The sequence below is a fragment of the Pituophis catenifer genome, unplaced genomic scaffold, assembly GCF_029215685.1.
Source record: "Pituophis catenifer annectens isolate HBS135680 unplaced genomic scaffold, rPitCat1.0.hap2 SCAF_1, whole genome shotgun sequence".
In the NCBI taxonomy this organism is placed as follows: Eukaryota; Metazoa; Chordata; class Lepidosauria; order Squamata; family Colubridae; genus Pituophis; species Pituophis catenifer.
Window position 1 is genome coordinate 323,634,183 of NW_027256881.1, and position 23,408 is coordinate 323,657,590.

General features: G+C 39.9%; 1 protein-coding gene across 1 annotated transcript; it reads left to right on the forward strand.

Moving 5' to 3' along the window:
- Positions 1 to 3,450: 3,450 nt before the first annotated feature.
- CNIH1 (cornichon family member 1) lies at positions 3,451 to 21,869 on the forward strand. The gene is made up of 5 exons (XM_070942870.1): positions 3,451 to 3,637; positions 11,807 to 11,875; positions 16,613 to 16,725; positions 17,724 to 17,867; positions 19,337 to 21,869. The coding sequence occupies exons 1-5, from the start codon at positions 3,557 to 3,559 to the stop codon at positions 19,362 to 19,364; spliced, it is 435 nt and encodes a 144-aa protein (XP_070798971.1). The 5' UTR covers positions 3,451 to 3,556; the 3' UTR covers positions 19,365 to 21,869.
- The last annotated feature ends 1,539 nt before the right edge of the window (positions 21,870 to 23,408 follow it).

A 23,408-nucleotide genomic window follows, 5' to 3' on the forward strand; every position in this document is an offset into this window, starting at 1 on the left:
ACTATCCAGCTTGACAGGTGTTGCAGTGATTGGGGTATTTTTTAATGTTCTGCTTAGTTGATTTTGCATGTTTTTTAAAATCATCATTTTCTTTTTGTTTGGAAAAGCATGGAGCTTGTATTGGTATCAATGATCATACAATGTTAATAAAACCTGTCAAACTCCCTGTCTTCTATTTTTAATGTGATAGAATAAGTTTAAAGCTGGGGGGGGGGGGGGAAAACCCCAAAGGTAGCCTGGCAAAAAGAACATATAACCTTTGAACAAGAGTTCCTCCTATCAAGGATCTCCCCTTTGACAATAAATTGATTGGGCTGTTTAAGATAAAATAACAGGATGGGGTGCTGACCCAATTTGGGTATATATAGTTAGCTTTTGACAAACGAGGAAGTTAGCCTCTGCTTGTATTTTTTTTTTTTTTTAATTTGATTTATATGCCGCCCTTCTCCGGAGACTCAGGGCAGCTTACAATGCATTAAGCAATAGCCTTCATACTTTTGTATATTTATACAAAGTCAGCTTATTGCCCCCACAAACTGGGTCCTCATTTAACCTACCTTAGAAAGGATGGAAGGCTGAGTCAACCTTGAGCCTTGGAGAGATTCGAACCAGCAGTAAATTGCAGGCAGCTGTGTTAATAACAGGGTGCTTTAAACCACTGTAGTACCAAGGCTCTTTTGAATACAAATTGCCATTTCTTCTATCCAAACCATTGAAGGAAGTATTTGTAAAAGAAAAAGACAGGCGTTCAAGTCTGCAGAACAAATCTGGCCAGACTATTAGTTTTTTAACTATTAGTTATTGTCCTGGTGGTATATCAGGCTCATTTTTTGCACATGCTCAGGAGAAAATGTTATTGAGGTTTCAGGCATTGAATACAGACTTTTAAAGAAGTTCTGAGACCAATTAGACTTATCTGTCATTCTGATCTGGGGGTGATACTGAATGTTTTGACTTATAAGTGGGTGACGTTTGCTAGGAATTCAGGGATGTGAATATCAGATTTAGGAAGATCTGAGCACCACACAGGGATGTAGCTGGAGATCAACGTTTACTGTAACTAACTCAGAAAGACATCTTGTGAGATACAGTGGGATATTCCATGTGAAAACTTCAGCATGTTTTTCCACAGTGGAAAGATCTAGAAAACAAGCTTGTATTTCCAGAGTTGTGTTGTTTACCTGAGTAAAATATTCTGTGTAATTTTGAGGGCTTCATCTTAAGAAATCAGTACCTCGTTATTTACAGACATAATCCACATCATGAAATTATTGGTCACTGGATGTGGTCATCAACAAATCTAAAAAAGAGCAGATAAGTCCAAAGAAACAAAATGGATCTTTTATCTTCCTTGGAACACTTGGGCGAACAACACAATAAATAGGAAATCTGGGAGATTACCTCTAAAATGTTATTAAGAAATTTTACATGCATGCAAACAATCCCTCCCCCCACTGATTTCCAGATTTGCTATACCAGAAGTTGATCTCAAAATAATTGGATACTGAGGAAGTGCCACTGATTCAGAAAAAAACTGAGATCACCTTTCCAGAAGGTAATCTCTCTTCACCCTCAAAAAGTTATATTTGTGGCAGGTGCCTGATGGGCAGATCCTACTTCAATTCCTGTTCCTTGGAAAATTGCTGGCACACACTCCAACCATGACCTGTGGATGACTGAGAATCTCTACAGACCTTTAGCTATACAATTTGGGATGAATACCCTTTGAATGGTCTGGGAGTAGGAATGGATTTCCAGAGGAAAAATTGCAGACTACAGGAACTACTCAGGTGACCCTGAGGACACAAATAAACCTCCAAGTGCTCCAGGATGCAAATTACCAGCTGTCTACAAGGAATATAAATCCTTCTGTTCCCCACTATCCTGTCAGAGCTGAAGAAACTTCTTGGATGAGAAACAAAACGTCTTCAAAAAAAAAAAAAAAAAAAAAAAAAGCAAGAAAGTCCAGCTGTCTCCTGAAAAAGCACCTTTGGGACAATTCCATGACCTGGACGACTGAGAATCTCTACAGACACTCACTCCAATAGCCCCAAATAACTCTTTCCAATTAATAAAACCTATTCACAAGCATGATCTTTCATGAGCTGCAGCCCATTTAATCAAATGCATGGAACAGCTAAATGATGAAGGATTTAAAGAGGGATGAGTTGGGGAGGAAAGTGAGGAGAGATAGATTGAGACAAAGTGAAGTTTGCCCAGCTTTTGCAGTATCAAGACATGCTGGTTAGGTAAGAAAATGCCATTTTAAAAAAATGGAAGTCATCCACATCAAAGGGGTCTCACCTTTCCTACCTAAAATGTGTGTTTATGGAGAGTAGGAGAGAAGGTTAGAAAGGGAGGGAGGAAGGAAAAAAAAAGGGGGGAAGGAAGGGGAAGTAGAGAAGGAGGAGAGGAAGGAAGAAGAAAGTAGAAAAGAATAGAAGGAAAGGAAGGGAAGAAAGAAGATGAATTGTTGTAAAACAAGGGAGATGAAATGGTAGAAAGGCAACCCCGAGCATATTCAAATTTATTAGGATGAACGAATGAATAAGAAAGTTATAAGAAAATATATCTGATTAACAATGGATAACTAATTGAAATAATGTCAAGAAACTAGGATTTGAGAGTGGATGATGATGCTGTTTATATAATAAGCATAGAAGTATTAAGATAAAAAGGTATGGAAAAAGAATATTTTGACAAAAATTGTTAACTATGTAAAATGAAACTGGATATGATAAGTTGTATAAGATATGATATGGCCAATACTCTGTTCATAAAAGATGTGTGTGTGTGAAAGAAAAAAATCAAGAAAACTTGATTTAAAAAAAATGATACAATTGATTTTTATATTATTAAACAGAACTGGATTTTTAATTTAATCAAACCCCAAGGAGCAACTTTTAGTAACCATCCATCCAAGACTGGTATAAACTCATTCCTAATAAAACATATGGGAGAATCTGGGCAAACACAGGACAAGCCCTTTTTCCTGGGGCTGGCAAAACGAATCTAAGTTGTAACGGAGCCAGCTAAATGTCCGCTTCCTAACGGTGGGATCTGCAGGTGGTACAGACGGACGTGACACTCTCCTCGGTGCAGAAGCCCACGGTCACCCGGGACTAACCCCCAGCAAAAAAAACCCCACTCTCCTTTCCATGCATCCTCCCGCTAACGTTGCTATTCCGCGAAAGAAGCGGGAAACAGAGCGCTGGACGCCGCCTCCCTTATTATAATACGGGTGTCCTGCGTGAAACCCACAATCCCGCGGATGCGAATAGCGAACAATCCCGGCGTCGGGAAAGGAGCCACGTTGCAGTTCCTCCGCCGTCCAGAAGTAGCCGCTGCGGCGCGGAACTCCAGTCTGCGAAGGCGGCGGCGGCGGCGGCTTCTCTCCCGTGTGCGCTTGCGCAGTGACGTCGAAAGCGTCTGTCGCTCCCCCCCCTCCGGGGCCTCTGCGGCCACCCTGAATGATCCGGCCCAGAAACTTCCTCCCGCCTCGCCGTCGGGCCGGCCTTCCTTAGTGTCAATCGCCGCCGCCGCCCCCGCCGCCGCCATGGCGTTCACGTTCGCTGCTTTCTGTTATATGCTGGCGCTGCTTCTCACCGCTGCGCTTATCTTCTTCGCTATATGGCATGTGAGTGCAGGAGAGGCGTCCTGGCATCCCCTGGAAATCCGGGGCGGTGGTCCTAAAGGGAGGGAGGGGCTAGATGTGGGCAAGGTGGGCTGCCTGGAATTGAAGCGAGGGTGGGGGGTGGGGAGCGAAGAAAGTCCCCCCCCCCTCACTTGGGTCGCTTGGTTTCTTCTGGAGGGTCGAACCCCCGAAGCGGCCGCCGATGCTGGAGGGGCGGGCATTAAGAGGCTGGCGGTCGTGGCGCCACGACGGAGAAGAGTCAGGCAAGGGAGGGAGGGAGGGAGGGAGGCACTGCGGGGCTCCCCCAAATTTCTACTTTGCATTTCTGCTGGCGAGGCCGGGAGGGTTGGGGGAACCTGGGGACCATGTGCGCAGCGGGCACGTTAAGGTCGCCCTGGTAGTTTTTCTGCAATTATAAGGCGTGACCGTAATGTAAGTATTGCGTGTACAGGAGTGTCATCCCGGCATCCTTTTTTGTGAAACCCGGGGAAAAAAAGCCCAGAAAGGGTTATTGGTGCGTCTCGAAGCTCAAGTTTTACCAAAGGAGAAAGGAGGAAAAAGCATGTTAAGAAAGATACAGGGAGTCCTCAATTTACCAATGGAGCCCAAAATGTAGGTTGTGAAGTGAGAAATTTGTTAAGTGGGTTTGCTCCATTTTACGACTTTCCTCGCCACGTATGAAATAGGAATATAGGAACAGAATGACTTTATGGTCACTTTGAATGTACACTAATCGGCATACATTAAAATGAACTTTTGTTGCCTACAGCTCTTAAAGGGTCACCACCTCCAATATACATGACAGAACCATGACAGAATAAATAAATAAATACAAAATGATGTATATACCCACATATATTATATGACACAGAGAAACAACACTGTCTAGTTTGGATGTATACATGTACATGGCGAGAAAAAAAGAATGTTGCGAGTTTTTACGAGACGGATGGGATAAGGAATAAAGCTGTTACAGAATCGGGAAGTCCTGCTAGAAACACTTACTTTGTTAAGTGAATCACTGCAGTTCTTAAATTAGCAACAAGGTTGTTAAGTGAATCTGGTTTCCCCATTGACTTCGCTTGTCAGGAGGGCGCAAAAGGGGATCACATGACCCTAGGGATGCTGCAATGGTCATAAGTGTGAAAAATGGTCGTCACTTTTTTCAGTGCCGTTGTAACTTTGAACGGTCACAAAATGAACTGTTGTAAGTCAAGGACTACCTGTGTTATAGAGCCTGGTGAAAGTGAATAGGGAAAAAATACTTCTTTTTTGTAGTGTTTTTAACCCCTCAGGGAAGTTAAAAGGGTATTTAAGGTTTGGTTTTATAGCCCATGTTTTTGTTTGTGGGATATTTGAAGTGGTTAAACTTAAAAAAGATGCCATATATAGAAAAGGTTAAAAATAGGATAGTTAAAACTCAAAAATAAATTACTTCCTGAACTCATAGTTAATTAGTACAGGTAATTAGAATTTCATAGTACATAGTACAGGATACAGGTAGTCCTCAATTTATGACCACAGTTGAGCCCAAAATTTCTGTTGAGACATTTGTTAAATGAATTTTGCCCCATTTTACAACCTTTCTTGCTTCCATTGCTAAGTGAATCATTGCAGTTGATAAGTTAATAATACAGTTGAGTGAATCTGGCTTCCCCATTGACTTTGCTGGTCAGAAGGTTGCAAGAAGTGATCACATGACCCTAGGATGCTACAACGGTCATAAGTATGAACCAATTGGCATAGATTTGAATTTTGATCTCATGATAATGGGGATGCTGCAAAGGAAACTGAAAAATGGTCATAAGTCACTTTTTTCCAGTGCCATTGTAACTTTGAACGGTCACTAAATGAATGGTTGTAAGTCGAGGACTACCTGTATAGTGATCAGTCCTGTTTGGATGTCCAAGAGATATTCAGAAGGATCAAGCTGTGAAAAGCTGTGCACAGCTTTTAAAAGATGCTTTGTTGTGAGGAGCCACAATCATCCCTACAAACCGCAGTATCAAATAAGGCAGCTACTGGTACCTCAGTTCTGTTTGATCAGCCAAAGCAGGGGTGAAATGCTCCTGGTTCGGACCGGATCGGGCAATCCGGTTGCGATTGTGGCAGGTGGTTCAGAGAACTGGTAGCGATGGTGGTGCGAGGCTCCGCCCACCCGTTCGGATGTCGTTACTTCCTGGTTTTAACCAGGAAGTAATGTGTTTTTTACCCTCTGCACATGCACAGAAGATTTTGCACATGCGCAGAGGGTCTGCGCGCGCATGTGACACGTGCACTTCCGAACCAGTAAGGAAGGTAGGTAAGTAGATTTCACCCCTGAGCCAAAGGGATTCCCACGTATGCATGCCAACCTCTTTTATAAAATGAAATGATCAGTTGACGGGGCTCAATCCCATCTCAATGCTTTGTCAGTGGAATGATGGTACCTTGTTATGACAAGGTTGAACTATCCCACTGAAGTGGATCACTGCCATTCTGCACACTCTTGGTGGCTCCTGTATGCTTTCTGTATATTGCCACCAATAACCAGGCTGTTACACTCTGATGCCAATTGCCAAGGATCGCAATAGGAGAACTGTCAATTCACGGTGGTGTTTATAGGAAGCAAGACATTGAACTCAGGTGGGGTTTTAGTTTGGTACATCTTTTTTTTTAATGAATCTGCAGAACTGGAATTTGACTGATGTGTAGAATAAAGAGGAAAATATGAAAAGAGCAATAACTTGTGGGGTAAGAGACATCATGGGGTTTAGCCAGGGAATGTTAAAGCTTGTAGGGCTAGAATTGTAGGAGAGGGGAATCTTGGAACAGATGAGATTAGATGGGGCAGATTTATTTATGCTGTACGGAATTGTAACATGCTATCTTAATAGTCTCAGGATAAAATGTATCTGTGTGCTTTTGTGTGAATGTGTAAGGCTTTCTAGCTTAATGCGTAGGTAAAAGGTCAGAAATCTCAAACGTTCTCTCCTACAAACCTTCTTAGACTACATAATGTGGCCTCACCTTCTTGCCTCCGTGTAGCTACTATGTAATTACTGCTGCAACCACATATTTTTCAGGGGATGCCTTATCTACTGATTTCCCCACAACCTTAATGTATGAGAGAGGGATCTTACAACCTGTGTGTCTTATTGACAAGTAAAAGGAAAAAAAAAATTCTGTAGTGTCATCTTGTTAGCCTGTAACCAGAGACAGACATACGGTTAGGAAAATTAGCCCTGGGTAGTGAAATCAGAATGAAATTTACAAGGTATAAACAAAAAATATTATTTATTTCATTTATTGATAATCTATTTTGCCAAAGGTGATTCTAGGTGGCTTAAATAAAGTTAACATTATTTTAAAAATAAACATTCCTTTTTGATTTTAAATAAAATGCACAAAACAATCAGTGGAGATAAAAACAGAGATTTGTGAAAATCAGAGAGAGCATCTCAAGAGAGCCTCCAATAGGGAAAAGATATACAAGCAGACTATGAGACGTATTGGTCTGTTACCTAAGAGACACAATCCCTGAGCTTGCATAGGGAAACTATGCACTATCAGAGACTATAAAGTTTAAAGCACATTCCAAAATAAAACTAACCTGATACAATATTTCTAGCTCACACCTGTTATCTAACTTATAGAGATCAAGTGATCGATGTAGCAAACATTTCCTGGTTGCTTCCTTAGATTTTTCAGATTTTCCTAGAATCCAGTCTTTAATCAGAGACTCTGGAGCAGCCTTCCTTAGCTCCTTTTCTTAGCCTCCATACGTTGCTTCTCTTATTAGATTTTTAAATAGCAAACACTTTTTTCTCTGGAGAAGGGTAGAGAGCCAGGGGGAATCCCCTTTATGCATGTGCTAAGATAAACATCCTTACCTTGGAGAATCCTGTCTGACACCAAGAGATGTGCATTGGTGAATTGACTGCAGCCGACAGTCTGGAAGGCTGTGAAGACAAATTGGCCTCAACATTGACCCATGCTATAAAATAGATAGCATGGGCATTTTAATTGGATTATCAGATTGTATCTACGTTGTATTCTTTTCCCCCTCCCCCTTTATTCTAAAATTACGTAAATAAGTAAAACCAAACTTATTTTATAGTCTGAATGGCATACAATAAAAATAATCAATAAAAATTCCCAGTAAGATGGCATCACCTGATAAAAGTAAAACAAAAAACAAAAAACAGAATTCCCCCAAACCAAAAAAAGAACAAGTCTTGATAATGCAGTCAAAGAAAAGCATTCCTTATGCAGGCCCTGGGGAAAGAGACAATCTTTAAAGCCCCTACTTCAGTGATGGCTAACCTTTTTGCTGTCGCGTGCCAAAAGTGTGGGCCACATGGGGGGGGGGGTCATGTGCGTGCATGCCCACACCCATAATTCAAGGCCCCCCCTGTGCCCCACGACTCCCACTTGCGCGCGCGACCTCCCCCCCGCACTCCCCCTGCTTTTGGCATGCGATGTCAAAAAGGTTACTGGTGGGCCTGGTAGGCCTATTTTTCGCCCTCCCCAGGCTCCAGAGGCTTTCTTGGAGCCTGGGGAGGGTGAAAATGGCCTCCCCCACCCTGTGGAAGCCTTCCGGAGGCCAGAAACAGCCTGTTTCCTGACTTCTGGTGGGCCTGGAAGGCCCAAAAATCAGTTGGCTGGCGCAGGTATGCACGCTGTAGTTGAGCTAGGGCAATGCTTGTGTGCCCACAGATATGGTTCCATCTGCCATGTGTGGCATGCGTGCCATAGGTTCGCTATCACGGCCCTAGTTGGGGCAACCTAATCTCTGGATAGATATTCCAGAGGATAGATTTGACACTAGGGTAGGGACCAGGGGTGAAATCTAAAATTTGTTACTACCGGTTCTGTGGGCGTGGCTTGGTGGGGTGGGTAATGTGACTGGGTGGGCGTGGCTAACTTTTTTTTTTAACTTTTAAAAGCATTTTTTCTACAACCTCTTCAGCTGAAGAGGTTGCAGAAAAAAAATGCTTTTAGAAGCCTCTGACAATCCCAGCTGAGCCATGCGATCATCAGAGGCTTTTTAAAAAACTTTTAAAAGCATTTTTTCGGCCAAAGAAAAAAATGCTTTTAAAAGTAAAAAATACAGTCTCTGATGGTCTCGCGGCTCAGCTGGGCATGGGGGGTGGGCGCAGGGATTTTTGCTACCGGTTCTCCAAACTACCTGCCGCCATCGCTACCGGATCGGGTAATCCGGTCCGAACCGGGAGCATTTCACCCAATAAATGACTTTTTTTCACGGATGTGACCTGGAGCAAACCCTCTCTGAAGAAGCATACAAGGTGGGCAACAGTTTGAATTGCACATAGATGTCTGTCAGTAATGAGCACAGCTCATGTAGGAGAGGTGCCACATGGGTGTGACATGTTGGGACTGTGCAGTTGCATTCTGGACCAGTTGCAGCTTCTGAGTGGTCTTCAAGGGCAGTCCCATGTAGAATATGTGGCAGTAGTCAAGTATGAGGTACCATCAGTATGCTGATGATACTCAGCTTTTTATATCCACCCCGAACCAACCCAGTGATTCCCTTGACGTGATGTCCCGGTTCCTGGAAGCGGTGCGGATCTGGATGGGGAGGAACAGGCTTCGGCTCAACCCTGCCAAGACTGAGTGGCTGTGGATACCGGCATCTCGGTCCGAAGGAGAGGTTCCATCGTTGGCTATAGGGGGTGAAGTTTTACCCCCCGCAGACAGGGCACGCAACTTGGGTGTCCTTCTGGATTCGGGGTTGAGTCTAGAAGATCATATAACAACCGTGACCAGGGGGGCATATGCCCAGATTCGTCTGGTGTGCCAGTTGCGCCCCTGTTTGGACCGAGATGCCCTGTGCACAGTTACTCATGCGCTAGTCACCTCCCGTATTGACTACTGTAGTGCTCTCTACATGGGGCTGCCCTTGAGGACCACTCGGAGGCTTCAGCTGGTACAGAATGCAGCCGTGCGGGTTGTGATGGGACAATCCCGATACTCCCATGTAACACCTCTCCTGCGCGGCTTGCATTGGTTGCCGGTTGCCCTCCGGGTGAGATTCAAGGTGCTGGTAATGACCTATAAAGCTGTACATGGCTTAGGCCTAGGATACTTGGCGGACCATCTGCAACCAGCAACAGCTTCCCATCGCCCGGTGTGTTCCCACAGGGAGGGCCTCCTCCGGCTACCGTCAGCTAGACAATGTCGGCTGGCAGCCCCCAGGGGTAGAGCTTTCTCTGTGGGCGCGCCCACCTTTTGGAATCAACTCCCCCTGGGGCTCCGGCTGGCTCCTGACCTCCGCACCTTCCGCTGCGAATTAAAAACATGGCTGTTCGCGGCACCTAGTCTGGACTGGGGGTTTTCGATTATTTTAACGGGTTTTAATATTTGTTTATGTATGTATTTTATGTTTTTATTCGCTTGTTTTAATTGTTGTGAGCTGCCCTGAGTCCTACGGAGATAGGGCGGCATATTAAATAAATAAATAAATAAAATAAATAAATGAGATGATTAAGGTAGAAGTGATTGTGAAAAAGAAATCTTGGTCAAGGTAAGGCTGAAATTGATGCAGTGGACAAATGGATGAAGGCCCTCCTAGTTATACCTGCCATTCCTTGAGAAGGAGCTGAGGATCCAGGAGGATTCTCAAATTGTGCACCAGTTGTATGGAGAGGTGCAACTCTATCCAGATGGAAAATCCCTGATACTGCAAGAGCTAAAAACCTTCTGCCATTCCATTTTGCTATGATTGACCTTAAATCTCATCCAGATCTTCACAGCATCCAGGCACTGGGGCACCATTTTGATGACATTGTTTGGGTTGGCCTGGGGTCAATATGTACAACTGAGTTTCTTTAGTGTATTGATGATATTAAATTCTATATTGGCAGATGATCACACCCAGCAGTTTCATGTAGATATCGTACAGGAAAAGGGGGAGGATTGAACTTGAAAAGGGGTCAAAGGCTTTTAAATTGGCTTTTAAATCGGGTTTTAGACCTCTTTTAGATAAATCTGGATGTTTTAATTTTTGAGCCAAATTACTTAATCTGTTTTTTAATAGTTTTTAACTTCTATATGTATTTGTATTTATTATGGCTGTTCACCGCCCTGAGTCCTTCGGGAGTAGGGCGGTATACAAATATGAAATAAATAAATAAATAAGTAAATAAATAAATAAAGGATCGCCCACCAGCACCAAGTGGAACCCTCCAGTGAGAAAAGAGAACCGTTATAACACTGTTTCCTAATACCCATAGCCACCCTAGATGGATATGATGATTGATTATATTAAAAGCCATTGAGGGATTTAAAAGTTTCAAGTTCACACAATATCCATCCTGCCTCCACAGGTTCAGTCAGTGCTGTCTCAGCCTGAAACCACACTAGAAAGAATCCTGTGGATCTCTGAAACTCTAACCTGACTATTTTCTCAGCAAGCTTCTTGAGAAAGAGAAGGTTGGCGGTTAGATAAAGGTATTCAGAATTGTTATGTCCAAGAATGGCTTTGATAACAGATGGGTTTTCATCGTCTTTTTCAGGGAATATAGCACCACGCACCATCTCACAAGAAATTTTAACCCTTCTGGAGGTGCACAGATTTGATAACCAGGTTATTGGGTTACTAGAACTCAAGATTCTGTCCACTTCTTCAAGGTGAAACACCTCCCAGATAATAGGTTCAGATAAAGCCTCAGTCAGCTTACTATGACTTGCTCAGAATCCAACTCCAATTCATATAATTTGAATATTCAAGGCTCAGTGGGAGGCTTGGCTGCTGCTACTGTGTAGGGGATTTGAGTGAACACCTAAAAGTGTGCTTTAAAAAACTTATTTATTATTACTTGAAGCTAACTGGATGAGTCAGGTCCTTAGGAGATTCCCTCAGAATTTGAATTTGGAAGTTGGGCTGTTCTAAATGCTGGATTTTAGGTAGTAATTTTTTTTTTAAACAAACAAAACATAAAATATCCATCATCCATTACAATTGCAAACAGTGTCGATCGGTTACAAATCCTTTGTGCTTCATTTTACAAATTATATTTCTCATATTATCAACCTGGTATATATTTTTATATCATTATCCTCATTTATCATTTATCTAGCAATGGCATTATTATTTCAAAAAAAAAATGCTGGATTTTAGAATAGTAAAAGTTCTTATACTGTTACTTAATCATTTTAATTTTATTTTAGATTATAGCTTTTGATGAGCTGAAGACTGACTACAAGAATCCCATAGACCAGTGTAATACGCTAAATCCTGTAAGTTTATATGAGACAGAACTTTCTTCATGAATTCCTAATTAGTTACGTTTTTTTGTAAATGTATGATGATTTAACATAGATAACCATTTAACATGCATTTTGTTTGATTCTACAATATCTAACAGATTTAAGATTTCTGGGTAGAATTGTGTCCCTGTATTCTTTCACACTTACCCTCACTCCCCATTCTTGAAATTCTGACTTATTTATCTGCTGGTGAACTTGTCGGTGGTCACACTAACATTCTTTCAATCTGCTTTTTACGTTTTCGGCACAAAGACAGTTGAAAAGGTTAAAAAGATTAAAAGAGTCAAAATTGCGTTCAAGGTGTGTACTGCTTTTTAGTTTAATGTCTTAATCCCATAGTCTTTGCTTTCCATTTATTAGGATCATGTCTATGGTCTATGTTAACTCACGTGCCTGTTCATTTGCTTGTCTTTTGTCTATTCAGGGATTGAAATAATAATTTGAATTTTGCACTTGCTTAATAAGAGATGGGGAAAACTGTTTCATGCTTAAATTCTTCTACAAGAAATCAGTTACTGACAGGACTTGACATCAACAATTCAATAAATTCATGTTTATTTAAATGGAAGAACTGCCATATTTGTGCCTTAATCAGAATTTGCAAATTGAATTCAAATCATGAACAATGGTTAAATTAGGATCCTGATTAGAGCTGATACACATTTAAGGGAATTCATTTTGGAATTAGGGAGAAGGAATATTCTGGCTTCTTGATTTACTGTGGATTATTTGCATGGAAATAGCTAGGGAATAGTGTAATAGTAGCGTAATAATAAAAATAGTACTTTTCCCTTATTGCCCACCTTGATCTTAGGTAAAGGTAAAGGTTCCCTCGCATGTATGTACTAGTCATTTCCAGCTCTAGGGACGATGCTTATCTCTGTTTCTAAGGCGAAGAGCCAGCGCTGTCCGAAGACGTCTCCATGGTCATGTGGCCGGCATGACTGAAGGCATACGGAGCGCTGTTGCTTTCCCACCAAAGGGGTCCCTATTTTTCTACTTGCATTTTTTACGTGCTTTCAAACTACTAGGTTGGCAGAAGCTGGGACAAGTAACGGGAGCTCACCCCGTTACGTGGCACTAGGGATTCGAACTGTTGAACTGCCGATCTTCTGATCGACAAGCTCAGCATCTTAGCCACTGAGCCACCACGTCCCTTATCTTGATCTTAGGGATGCTTTTTTGTAGCTTCTGCCATGGGTGTATTTAATACCCACCAATTCTGTTTTTCCATGTTGTAGCAACATGTAGTTGATCGTAGTGAGTTATGTGCCATTTCCAAAATGTTTAAAATAGTCCTAATAGGTGGCAGTAGTTGTCTGACTTTGTATGGGCCTGGAAGTTAAGGTAGATCTGGAATGATTAAGGAGATCTCTGAAGGAACCAGGGCTATAGTCTATAGGCTATCATCTGGGCAGTTGGCAGAATATTCCAAAAGTGAGTGGCTACCATTTCTGTATTATTGCCAAGACAGTTGCATGCCCACAACTATGAAATCACCAGGAATCAAAGTTGACTTGAAGAAGACCTTATTGTAGTGTTGAATAGTCTGCAATCCCTGTGCTCTCTACTGTCTGTGTGATTGGTAAGAAGTTACTCTAATCTCTTGCATTTACCTGTTTAGAAAATACCTACCATGCTTTGTACACATTTATACCAGTAATTATTTAGTGCTTAGAGGACCAGACCAGCATTTTCCAGCTTCGTATGCCTTATTCCCATGTTTATTTTAAAATGTTTCTCTTTTGCTTGTTGACAAACTGTAACAAATTATGGTATACTTGAAAGATTTGGAAAAAACTATGTCTTTTCATATATTTTTGACATGGACTGACTAGATAGCATTCCTCTAAAAAAATTATATCAGATATCCCCTGCTGAAGTTGAGCCACAGGAACTGGCATTAGTGCTAAATGCAATCTGATGAATGAGAAAAAAAATATTGCGAGATAGAGTGACTGCTAAAACATGTCTTCTAATGAAGGAAGAAATAACATAGATAGAAGCCGTGCATGGAACAGTTTACCTTACTCGATTCATCTCTCATTTGTTGTGTGAGTGAGAGAGACTTTTCACTACATCTGTGCATCCCCTTATCAGACTTTTAAGAAAAAAGATATTACCATATGCATGTTATGCTTCTGTGGGCATTTTTTTTGTTTAATACAGAGAAAAATTTGCTGAGAGATTTTACATATCGTTTAATTGTGTGCGATAAATGAATCTTTATGTGGGAATGTAGCGTCTTGAGAATATATGCAGAGAAAAATAATAATAAAAATAAGAAATTTCTACTGTAGCAAGTTAGCAGGAATATTAGCATTACAATCATGGGTGGGTTCTACTTACCTTTACTACTGGTTTGCAACGGGATTGTGCTTCTGCGCATGCGCAGTTTGCCGATAACGACATCCAGGGCGGTGGGCAGGGCCTCTCACCAGTTGTACTACCAGTTCTTACGAACCGGTTCGAACCAGGGGCAACCCACCACTGATTACAATGTAGTTTTTGATACTTTATGACTGAATTGCTAAATTTGTTAATTGTTTAAATAAATGACTTTTTATTTTACTTACTAGTCTTACATGCCCTGTATGGTCTCATAAACATCTGCCATAGACCTGGTTTACCGATTCATGGAATGGCTAATCACAGAACACCCACTGGTTCTCTTTTCTTCTGCTCGCCTTTTTCTTGTTTCTGGGCAGCTGGAAACATTTTTCACACAAAGCACTGGCTTGGCTGCTTCTATTTTCTAAGAATGTCTTAGAAGAGTAAGCTCTCTGTTATCCTTGAAAATCAAACTATTAGAGGGCTGGTGCTTTCCTTTATAGCAGGGGTGTCAAACTCAAGGCCCGCGGGGTGCTTAAATCTGGCCCGTGGGGCCAGCCTGGAAATATCAGAGGACTGACCCGCAGTGCCTCTGCCGCATGCAGCCCCTGTGTGGCCTGTTTTCAGCCTCCTCGGCCGCCAGCAGCACTCTGCCAGCCAAAAATGGGCCGTTCCACACGGCCCACTTTTGGCCGGCAGAGTGCTGCTGGAGGCCGGGAAGCCTGATCTTGTATTATCTTGTTATTTATGCTATTGTATTTTTATTATTGGTTGAATAATAAAAATACAACAGTATAAATAGCTTTTCTGCCTGGAAAAGCAATTTACTATTAAACAATAGGAAATAAAAAGTTTAGTGGAATATGAAGAATAAGTAATAAATTTTTGCCAGTAATAACTGGTAGAAGAGATAGGAAAATGGGTATAGTAAAGAACTGTGGAAAGAAAGAAGAGAAGGGGAAACATTGCATCTTGAGCCTGTGTCAAATGCCCACCATGGCCACCCCAATCCTGTCCATGTCCACGTCCACGCCCACCCCCCAGCCCTCCGAGGTCAAACACAACCCTGATGTGGCCCTCAATGAAATCAAGTTTGACACCCCTGCTTTATAGCATGCCAATGTCCTGTACTTTTTTTTTTTTAAATGGGGGATTCCAAAAAATACAGTATTAGAGGAGGTAGGGACTTGTGGTTCCATGGGAGGTTTGTTCTCTATAGGCATTGCATAATGTAACCCAGATCAGCAGAAGTGAAATTTGAATGTATTGGGTCTACGCTGATTAAAGTCTGTGTTTCTTTTACACTAGAAACTACACTTCATTTGCTTCTGCAAATTCAGATAAATCAATGCACATCAAATCACCAATGACTTTTGTTAAAGTAAATAGCTGCACATTTTGTTCAGTATAACTGCCTATAACCACCTCGTATAATCAGAATTCGCTATATTAGGTTTATTGAAAAAACATTGATTAAAAATGAATATATCAAAAAATACAACTGGAAATAAGTTTTCCTCAGAACATAAAATCCAGGAAAGATTGAATATAGACACAGATTTTTTTTCTATTGTATTTGCTCCTGTCTTCAGACTGGAATTTCTGCTAATTATATCCATATATAGTGATTTGTGCAGCAGTTTTGGGCTTAAATCCCCCATATTCTTTCTAACCTGGTGTCTTAACCGCTAGACTAAACTGCTCTCTTTATCTGCCTTCTCCCAATTTTATGAGGTCTGTCCCTCCCTCTACCTTGTCTTTATTTCTCCCATAAAAAGATAAAGACTGCTTCCAGCATTTTGTGACAGGCCAGACTAAAAACTAGCCACCTTGTCCCCAGTAATAAAATTTATACTATGTTTTAAAATGTCAGATATATCTACATATTCCAAGAGGTTACTGACCTTTCTTTAAAAAATGTGTAATTCAAACTTGCACATATTTTAATGGTGAGATAGCGCAGTAGAATTATGGAAACGTTTTTTGGTCTAGGCAGCTGAGGTTCTACTTGCAATTAATTAGAGATACACAGGCAGCTTTCAAAGATATCTAAATGTCATCTGCTAATGTAATATGGAGACTGATAGAAATTATGTAGCATAAATCTAACATCTCCAGGATAAAAGTTGGAAATTGGAAGGTATATGTGATAGTGCTATTAGTTTAATGTTTATACTGCAAATTCTGTAAGACATATTAACAAGTTTATTCAGTTCCTCTAAGTATGTGTAACACAAGTCAGTTATTATGACACAATAGATTGACACTTTCTCCACTGGCTTATCTTGTCTAATGGGCTTCACTCCCTTATTGTTCCTATAAATAATGATGGAAAGTCCAAAAGAGGGTGATCTAACTACCTGTCTTCTTTTGCAGCTTGTACTTCCAGAGTATCTCATCCATGCATTCTTCTGTGTCATGTTTTTGTGTGCAACAGAATGGCTTACACTGAGTCTTAATATGCCATTACTGGCTTACCACATTTGGAGGTAATTTTGAACATAGTTTGGTAAAGCTTTACTTGTACAGCTTTCATTTTTGCTTTTCATGTATTGCATTCTGTATGAATTGTTCTGCAAGGATTTTCCTGTCCCTTAAATTTTGCTCTCCAAAATTATCTTCCCCATTCCTTACTTTTGGAAGATCCCGAGGGAAACAAAGAGAAAGATAACAGTGTGTTGCATTCTTCTGCTATATCATCATCAGAGATCAGTTGTGATCTTGTTGTCATTGCTCATACTTAATATAGTTGCTTTGCGCTTTTACTCCCAAAGAAACATATACAAAACTTCATGTTTATATTTCCATTCAGCAACATGAAAAAGAGAGGGATCAGATCAGCACGTTCAGAGGGATATTACCCATCTGCCAGATATTATAAGATACTATCTCTTTCTACTATTAGAAATCACCCCTTTCACATTCTTGCTTATCTCAGCTGCAGAGACCATAGGATGATCATAAAGGATGCTTCACTTAGATTTGAGATTTCATGTGTTTCATGAAACTTGGCTTATTGTTTGCTCAGTACAGTTTGATGTCAGAAACTGAATGTTGGCAGAGATAAACTGAACAGAGATTTTCCATTTCAGTAGTGTATATTTCATTGAGAGCCAATTTGGTGTAGTGGTTTAGGCACCGGTGGTTTAGGCAACTGGGTAACTGGGAGTTCTAGTACTAGTCCCACCTTAGTCATGAAACCAGATAAGTGACCTTGGGGCAGTTCAGCCTAGGGAGCAGGCAATGGCAAACCATTTCTGAAATCTTGCCAAGAGAACCGCAGGGACTTGTCCAGGTGGTCACCAAGAGTCAACAATGACTTGAAGGAACCAACTTTATTTTCATTAATGCTGAATCAAGGAATTTGGAGTATGTAGAATAAATGCCAGGATAGAAAGCACTATAAGTGTGATAATGGGTATAGTTTCTTGACAAGCAAACTCATTTTTTCCTGTGGCTTTTCAAAAAAACCAATTCACTTTTTCAGGTATATGAGTAGGCCTGTAATGAGTGGACCAGGACTCTATGATCCCACAACCATTATGAATGCGGATATTTTAGCATATTGTCAGAAGGAAGGGTGGTGCAAACTAGCATTTTATCTTCTATCCTTTTTTTACTACCTATATGGGTAAGTCATCTGTTTTTAATAAAATAATGTCTTTGTGATAAGTAGTTGAACACGCAGTGTAAGAAAGCTAAATAGAAATACAAAGATGCTTTTACTGAATTACAGCAATGACTTTTAAAAATGCTATGAACACCTAGGCACTTATTATTCATTTATTTGACGCAGGGGAGTCCCATTTTTTAAAAAATCTCTGGGCTGTTATAAGACTAAGTTATGACATTTTATAAAATGGTTCCCATGGTGAGGCTAGACAAGAATCATAATATACATTATATAATCAGTTGCAGTCACCTAGATTATTTTCCAGGGAAGCTATATATTCCATGAGTAACAGAGCTCTTGTTGGAAATACATATTAAATTTGAGACTAAACCTTTGTTTCGTTGCATGGTGGCTTCCCTAAGTAAGCATAGACACAATGAAAGGGGGAAGGGACCTCAATGAATGTCCAACAGCATCTGGTTCGATCTATACTCTGCTCTTAATTCAGCACTTTAAGGTGGCTCACCTAATTGTTTCCTCCCATTTTCCCCTACAGCAGAAATCCTGTAACATAGATTAAAAATGGATCTGAGTCTCAGGTTCCAGTCCAATCCCTTAAACTATAATACCGTACTGACTCACTGTGTGTCACATTGTTGATTCAGCAATAACAGGGATATGTGAAGTTTCTGAAAGATGCCCTAATTAATTCATGAGCCAGTTGACAGGATATAGAATTCTTGATTCTTTTGGAATTCCTGATCGTGAAACAAGAGCCTCACCACTTAACTTTCAGAGAACAAAATATTTGTATAGAAGTTGCCTACTAAATTGCTTACTAATTGAGGAAGATGCTTTACTTTAGACAAAACCTGTTTTCACTTTCAAAAATAAAAATAAAACTGTATAGTCATTTTAAATATTAAGACAATTAAAATTATTTTATAATAAGTTGGGATTTGATGTCAGAATAACATTAAGCACCAACAAGAGAATTAAATGATGAACAATTATGTTAATGTAATCTGGAGATGTGCACCCTCTTTAGTATAAAAGATATTTGCTTGCTTGATTTCTATATTATTAAGAATAAATCCTGCAAATAAAGCATTTCTGATATGGTGGAAACTAGTAATTAACATTGGTGAATCACTGGAGCTTAAATAAGGGCCATGACCATAAATTTGGAACTGTCCATACTTTTTTCAATATATCAGCTTGGAAAGGGAAAACATGTCACCTTTTCTTGGCAGAGGTTTTTAATTGGTGTACTGCAATTATTATCATCATACTGTTACAGGAGCGAGTCCGGTCTGGCTTTAAGTTTCTGTGGTTGGGAGGGATACGCCAGTAGAAATGTCTGGCCATAACCCTAGTCAGCCCAGTGGTGAAGTTTAAAGGTTGGTTACTAGTTATCCATCTCCAATGAAACAGAACAAACATTTAACAAATATATATATATTATTTTTTTATTTTCTTTCCAACAGCATGATTTATGTTTTGGTGAGCTCCTAAAGAATGACGTACAGCAGATTTGATTCCAGCAAAGTGCATGCAGAAAAGCCATAAAGCAAAGGATTATCTTTGAAGAAGAAACTGGTATAAAGATTTAACTATGGAATCTGATGATCATAGTAATAGTAGAAGGAAAAAGCCTTCCTCTTCTACTGTTTTCTCCCGTCCAAAAGCATCTAGTCTTTAATACTCGTGGACAGACTTTTTCAATTGGGATATTTAAAGTGGCAAGAATTACATATAAATTAATGTAATACAACTGCCTCTGGCTTTTGGACAGTTTTATTCCTGCCCTCCGTAAGGATCAGTTGTATCTTCAGTAAAAATGTGAAAATTACTGTCCTTAGTATAAGAGAGGATTTCCCCCCTTTTGTTTACTGGACTTTATAGTGGCTTATTTGAATAATGGACTTTCATTCACTCTGTCAATTGTAGTCAACATTTCTAAAACACTGAATGCTTTTCTGTATGTTATCTCTTAGGTAACCTCTGTGTGTCACGTAGATGAATACATAAGTACAACTGCAGGAAGAGTTGTAGTTCTATTTTTACTATTAGGATATTCTCCAGTAATATGCATGGATCAACATTTTCCTATTAACATGAAACATTGAGCTTTAATTTCCCAGGCTAAATGGATGTTAGGAAAAGTAGAGTTCATTATTACCATGAAACATTGAGCTGACTATTCCTTGCTTTAGTTTTCCAGACTAGATGGATATTAGGAAAAGTATTTTCATTTTTATTTCATATTTAAAAAAAACCCCTGCAATTGTCTCAAACTGCCATACATCTGAAACCAATTTAATAAAAAATCATTTTGAGAATGCAAGGCATATATTTTGAGTTATACATGCCATAGGGTTTGGCAAATTTATTTGCTATGTCACACAATAAAAATCTCCAAGAGAGATTTAAATATTAACATTTCAGACCTAAGCAGTTAGCTGTTGAGCAAGCATGGATACAGTTCTCCTGTGGATTGTTTAATACCTGCTGATACCTGGGAGTTTTACATTGGTAAACTTTGCTATGGTCCTAAAAGAAAATGCTATGTGCAAGCAAGAAGATGGTTTTTGGAACAAATTATTTAAGTTTTCATTCTGAAAGAGATTTCTAGATCATGTACTTTCCAATTTAAAGCACTTTGGAAAATGGATAATTTCGGGAGAAAAAAGATGATTAAACTAGACTGATTTTTATTCACCCTGTTGGAAGCATTTTAATCTATTCATGATGGAACTTCCCTTTGCAGTTTGAAAATAAGGGAGCTACAAGATTACAAGACCTCTTTTAGGTACAAATGATTGAGCTTTTTTTCATTTAAGTTCATAAAAATGGGTGAAAAAGTAGTGAATATGGAGAACTTTAATTAGAAACAGTCCATGAAAATTTCTGAGCATTTTGAAAAGCTGTGAAGCTGACTTCTTTAAAATGAGTTGAGTTTGCCAAAATGATAGGGAACACACGTGTGTCCAGATTCTGTTGAGAGCTGTGCACATTTCTTTGTCACCATCTTCAACATCAGAGTATTTAGGCTAGTGCTTGATATAAAAAATTATGTTCATATGATGCAGCAGTTTCTAGATATGCAAGTTGCTGTGGAAAACCTCTGTAATTATCCACATCACTCCTTTAAATATGCGAGATATCCTTAGTGATATGTTCACATGGAAAATTATCTGTTTTTGATATTTTCTCTTTTATAGTAGCACTGAATTTTTACATGAACTTGAATGCAAAGCTGCACCATTGTGTTGCCTATTTGGGAGACCTGTAGCATTTTAAGAATAAAAATAATGGATTGTCATGCATATTATGACCTTTGGTATTGGAACTTATATTACAGAATGCATAGAGTCACATGCTGGATAAGGCCTCTTGCTTATTTCATCTCTTCACCAAAAAAATCTGCTTAATATTTTTTTTAAGCAATGAATGTGTTTGTTCCTATACATCAATTTGTCAGTTTATTAAATATGATGTTGTAAAAATGGCGGATCCCCTTTGCAGATGCGGGAAAATGTATACTTTCCAGAGCTTACTCTACAAAAAAAGCCCATTTGTAATAGAGCAATTCTATTCCATTTTCTCTGTCCCTTTTAAAGTATACTTTCTTGCTAGATGGGTTTGTCTTTCACTTTTTTATTATATATTAAACCTGCCATTTATTAGTAATACGATTAGCGGTGAGCAGGAACATTTTGAGGAAAGGAGTCCTGTTCTGGAAAGCATAAAAAATTCTTCCCTGCCTGACAGCCATCGTTTACATCCTAAATGTAAATTACATTTGTATTCTAAGAACCCATAGCCACAGAATGAAAGAGTAATTGTGAGTCCTGCATATGCACTTGCTTACCCAAACAGCTTTTTATATTTGAAATGGGAAATGGACAGAATAGCAAACAGATCAAACTACCAAATTCAATTATGTCTTTGTAGCAATATACACCAGAGTACATCAGCCAAAGCAAAGCAAAGATAAAACGATTGTTGAAAAAATAAGATACTGGTTTGTTGAATTTATATGTACTAATGAATATTCTGTGCATGCTCTTTATCTGTTGACTGTGGAACATTCAGTGTGTCTTTCAAAGACGGAGATATTCACTGCATGGGTAAAGGCATCCCGAATCTCAACATTGGAGAACAAGAATACATACAACATACTCCATGCCTCAGTGGACCAACCAATCGCGTGTGCTAATGCTTTTTGCATTTACATCATCTCTGTGTGAATGTAAGCATGTGCTAAAGAAGGTATCATGGCAATAAGTGAAGCAAAGCGTATCAACTTCTCCCTTACTTTGTCAGTGAGCTTTCATCAGCATCCTGATGAAGGGATCAGAATATAGAAGCTTCCCATTTGATCACTGTAACAGGTTTTGCTGGTGAAGTGATTCAATTTGCCAAAATCTTGACTTCACTTGAGCAGTCCTTGGTAGCAATTAGGGCACTGATCTATTATGCAGAACTCCTTTTGACCACTGAAAGGGGTGGATAGGGTGTTGCCTGGCTGGTTCTGTGCCTAGTATCCTGACAGTTAAAGGGAGCAGGTGGAGAGGTAACCTCTTGGGTCTGAGAGATTGTTAGTGCTTTTTTGCAAAGGGCAGGGTACCAACCTTGAAGGAAGCTGTACTGTGCTCCCTTCTGAAATGACCATCCTTGGATCCAATTATTTGGTATCCAATTTAAACTTTGGGTGAAGGTTGAGATACTGATAGCGGACCAACTTCAAAACATCCTAGAAGTGGATTATTTAGATCCTTTTCAGTCAGGGATAAGGCCCTGGTATAGGACAGGTATAGTTTAATTGCTCTCTTGTGTCAGGATCTGGGTGGAGTAATGCACCCACCTAGACCTGTTAGATCTTTTAGCAGCCTTCCATACTATTGATTGTGGTATTTTATTGGACCATTTATTTTTTTTATTTTTTATTTTTAAATTTGATTTATATGCCGCCCTTCTCCGAAGACTCAGGGCGGCTTACAATGTGCTCAGCAATAGCCTTCATCCTTTTGTATATTTATACAAAGTCAGCTTATTGCCCCCACAAACTGGGTCCTCAATTTACCTACCTTAGAAAGGATGGAAGGCTGAGTCAACCTTGAGCCTTGGCGAGATTCGAACCCTGCAGTAATTGCAGGCAGCTGGTCTTAATAAGCTTAATAACAGGGTGCCTTAAACCCCTGTACTACCAAGGCTGCTTTATGAGCAGAGATTATTCATTTATGGGGACTCATTGTTTTGCAATGGTTCTCCTTGGGCAGATTCAAACTGTGATGATGATGATGATGTGTGTGTGTGTGTGATTGGTCCAATGACCCAGTATGTGGGTCCAGGGGTTGGATGCCTCTCCTATCCTCTTCAACAGCTATATGGAACCTCTGGGAAAAGTCATCTGATTGTTTGGGATGTAGCAACAGCAAGCTGTAACTTTGTATTGCCACTTCAAGTTGTACAGTTTGCTTCAATTCTGTATCCTGACACCTGTATGAGAAATGACAGGTTGAAATAGAAGATGAAGCTACTGGTTTTACATCT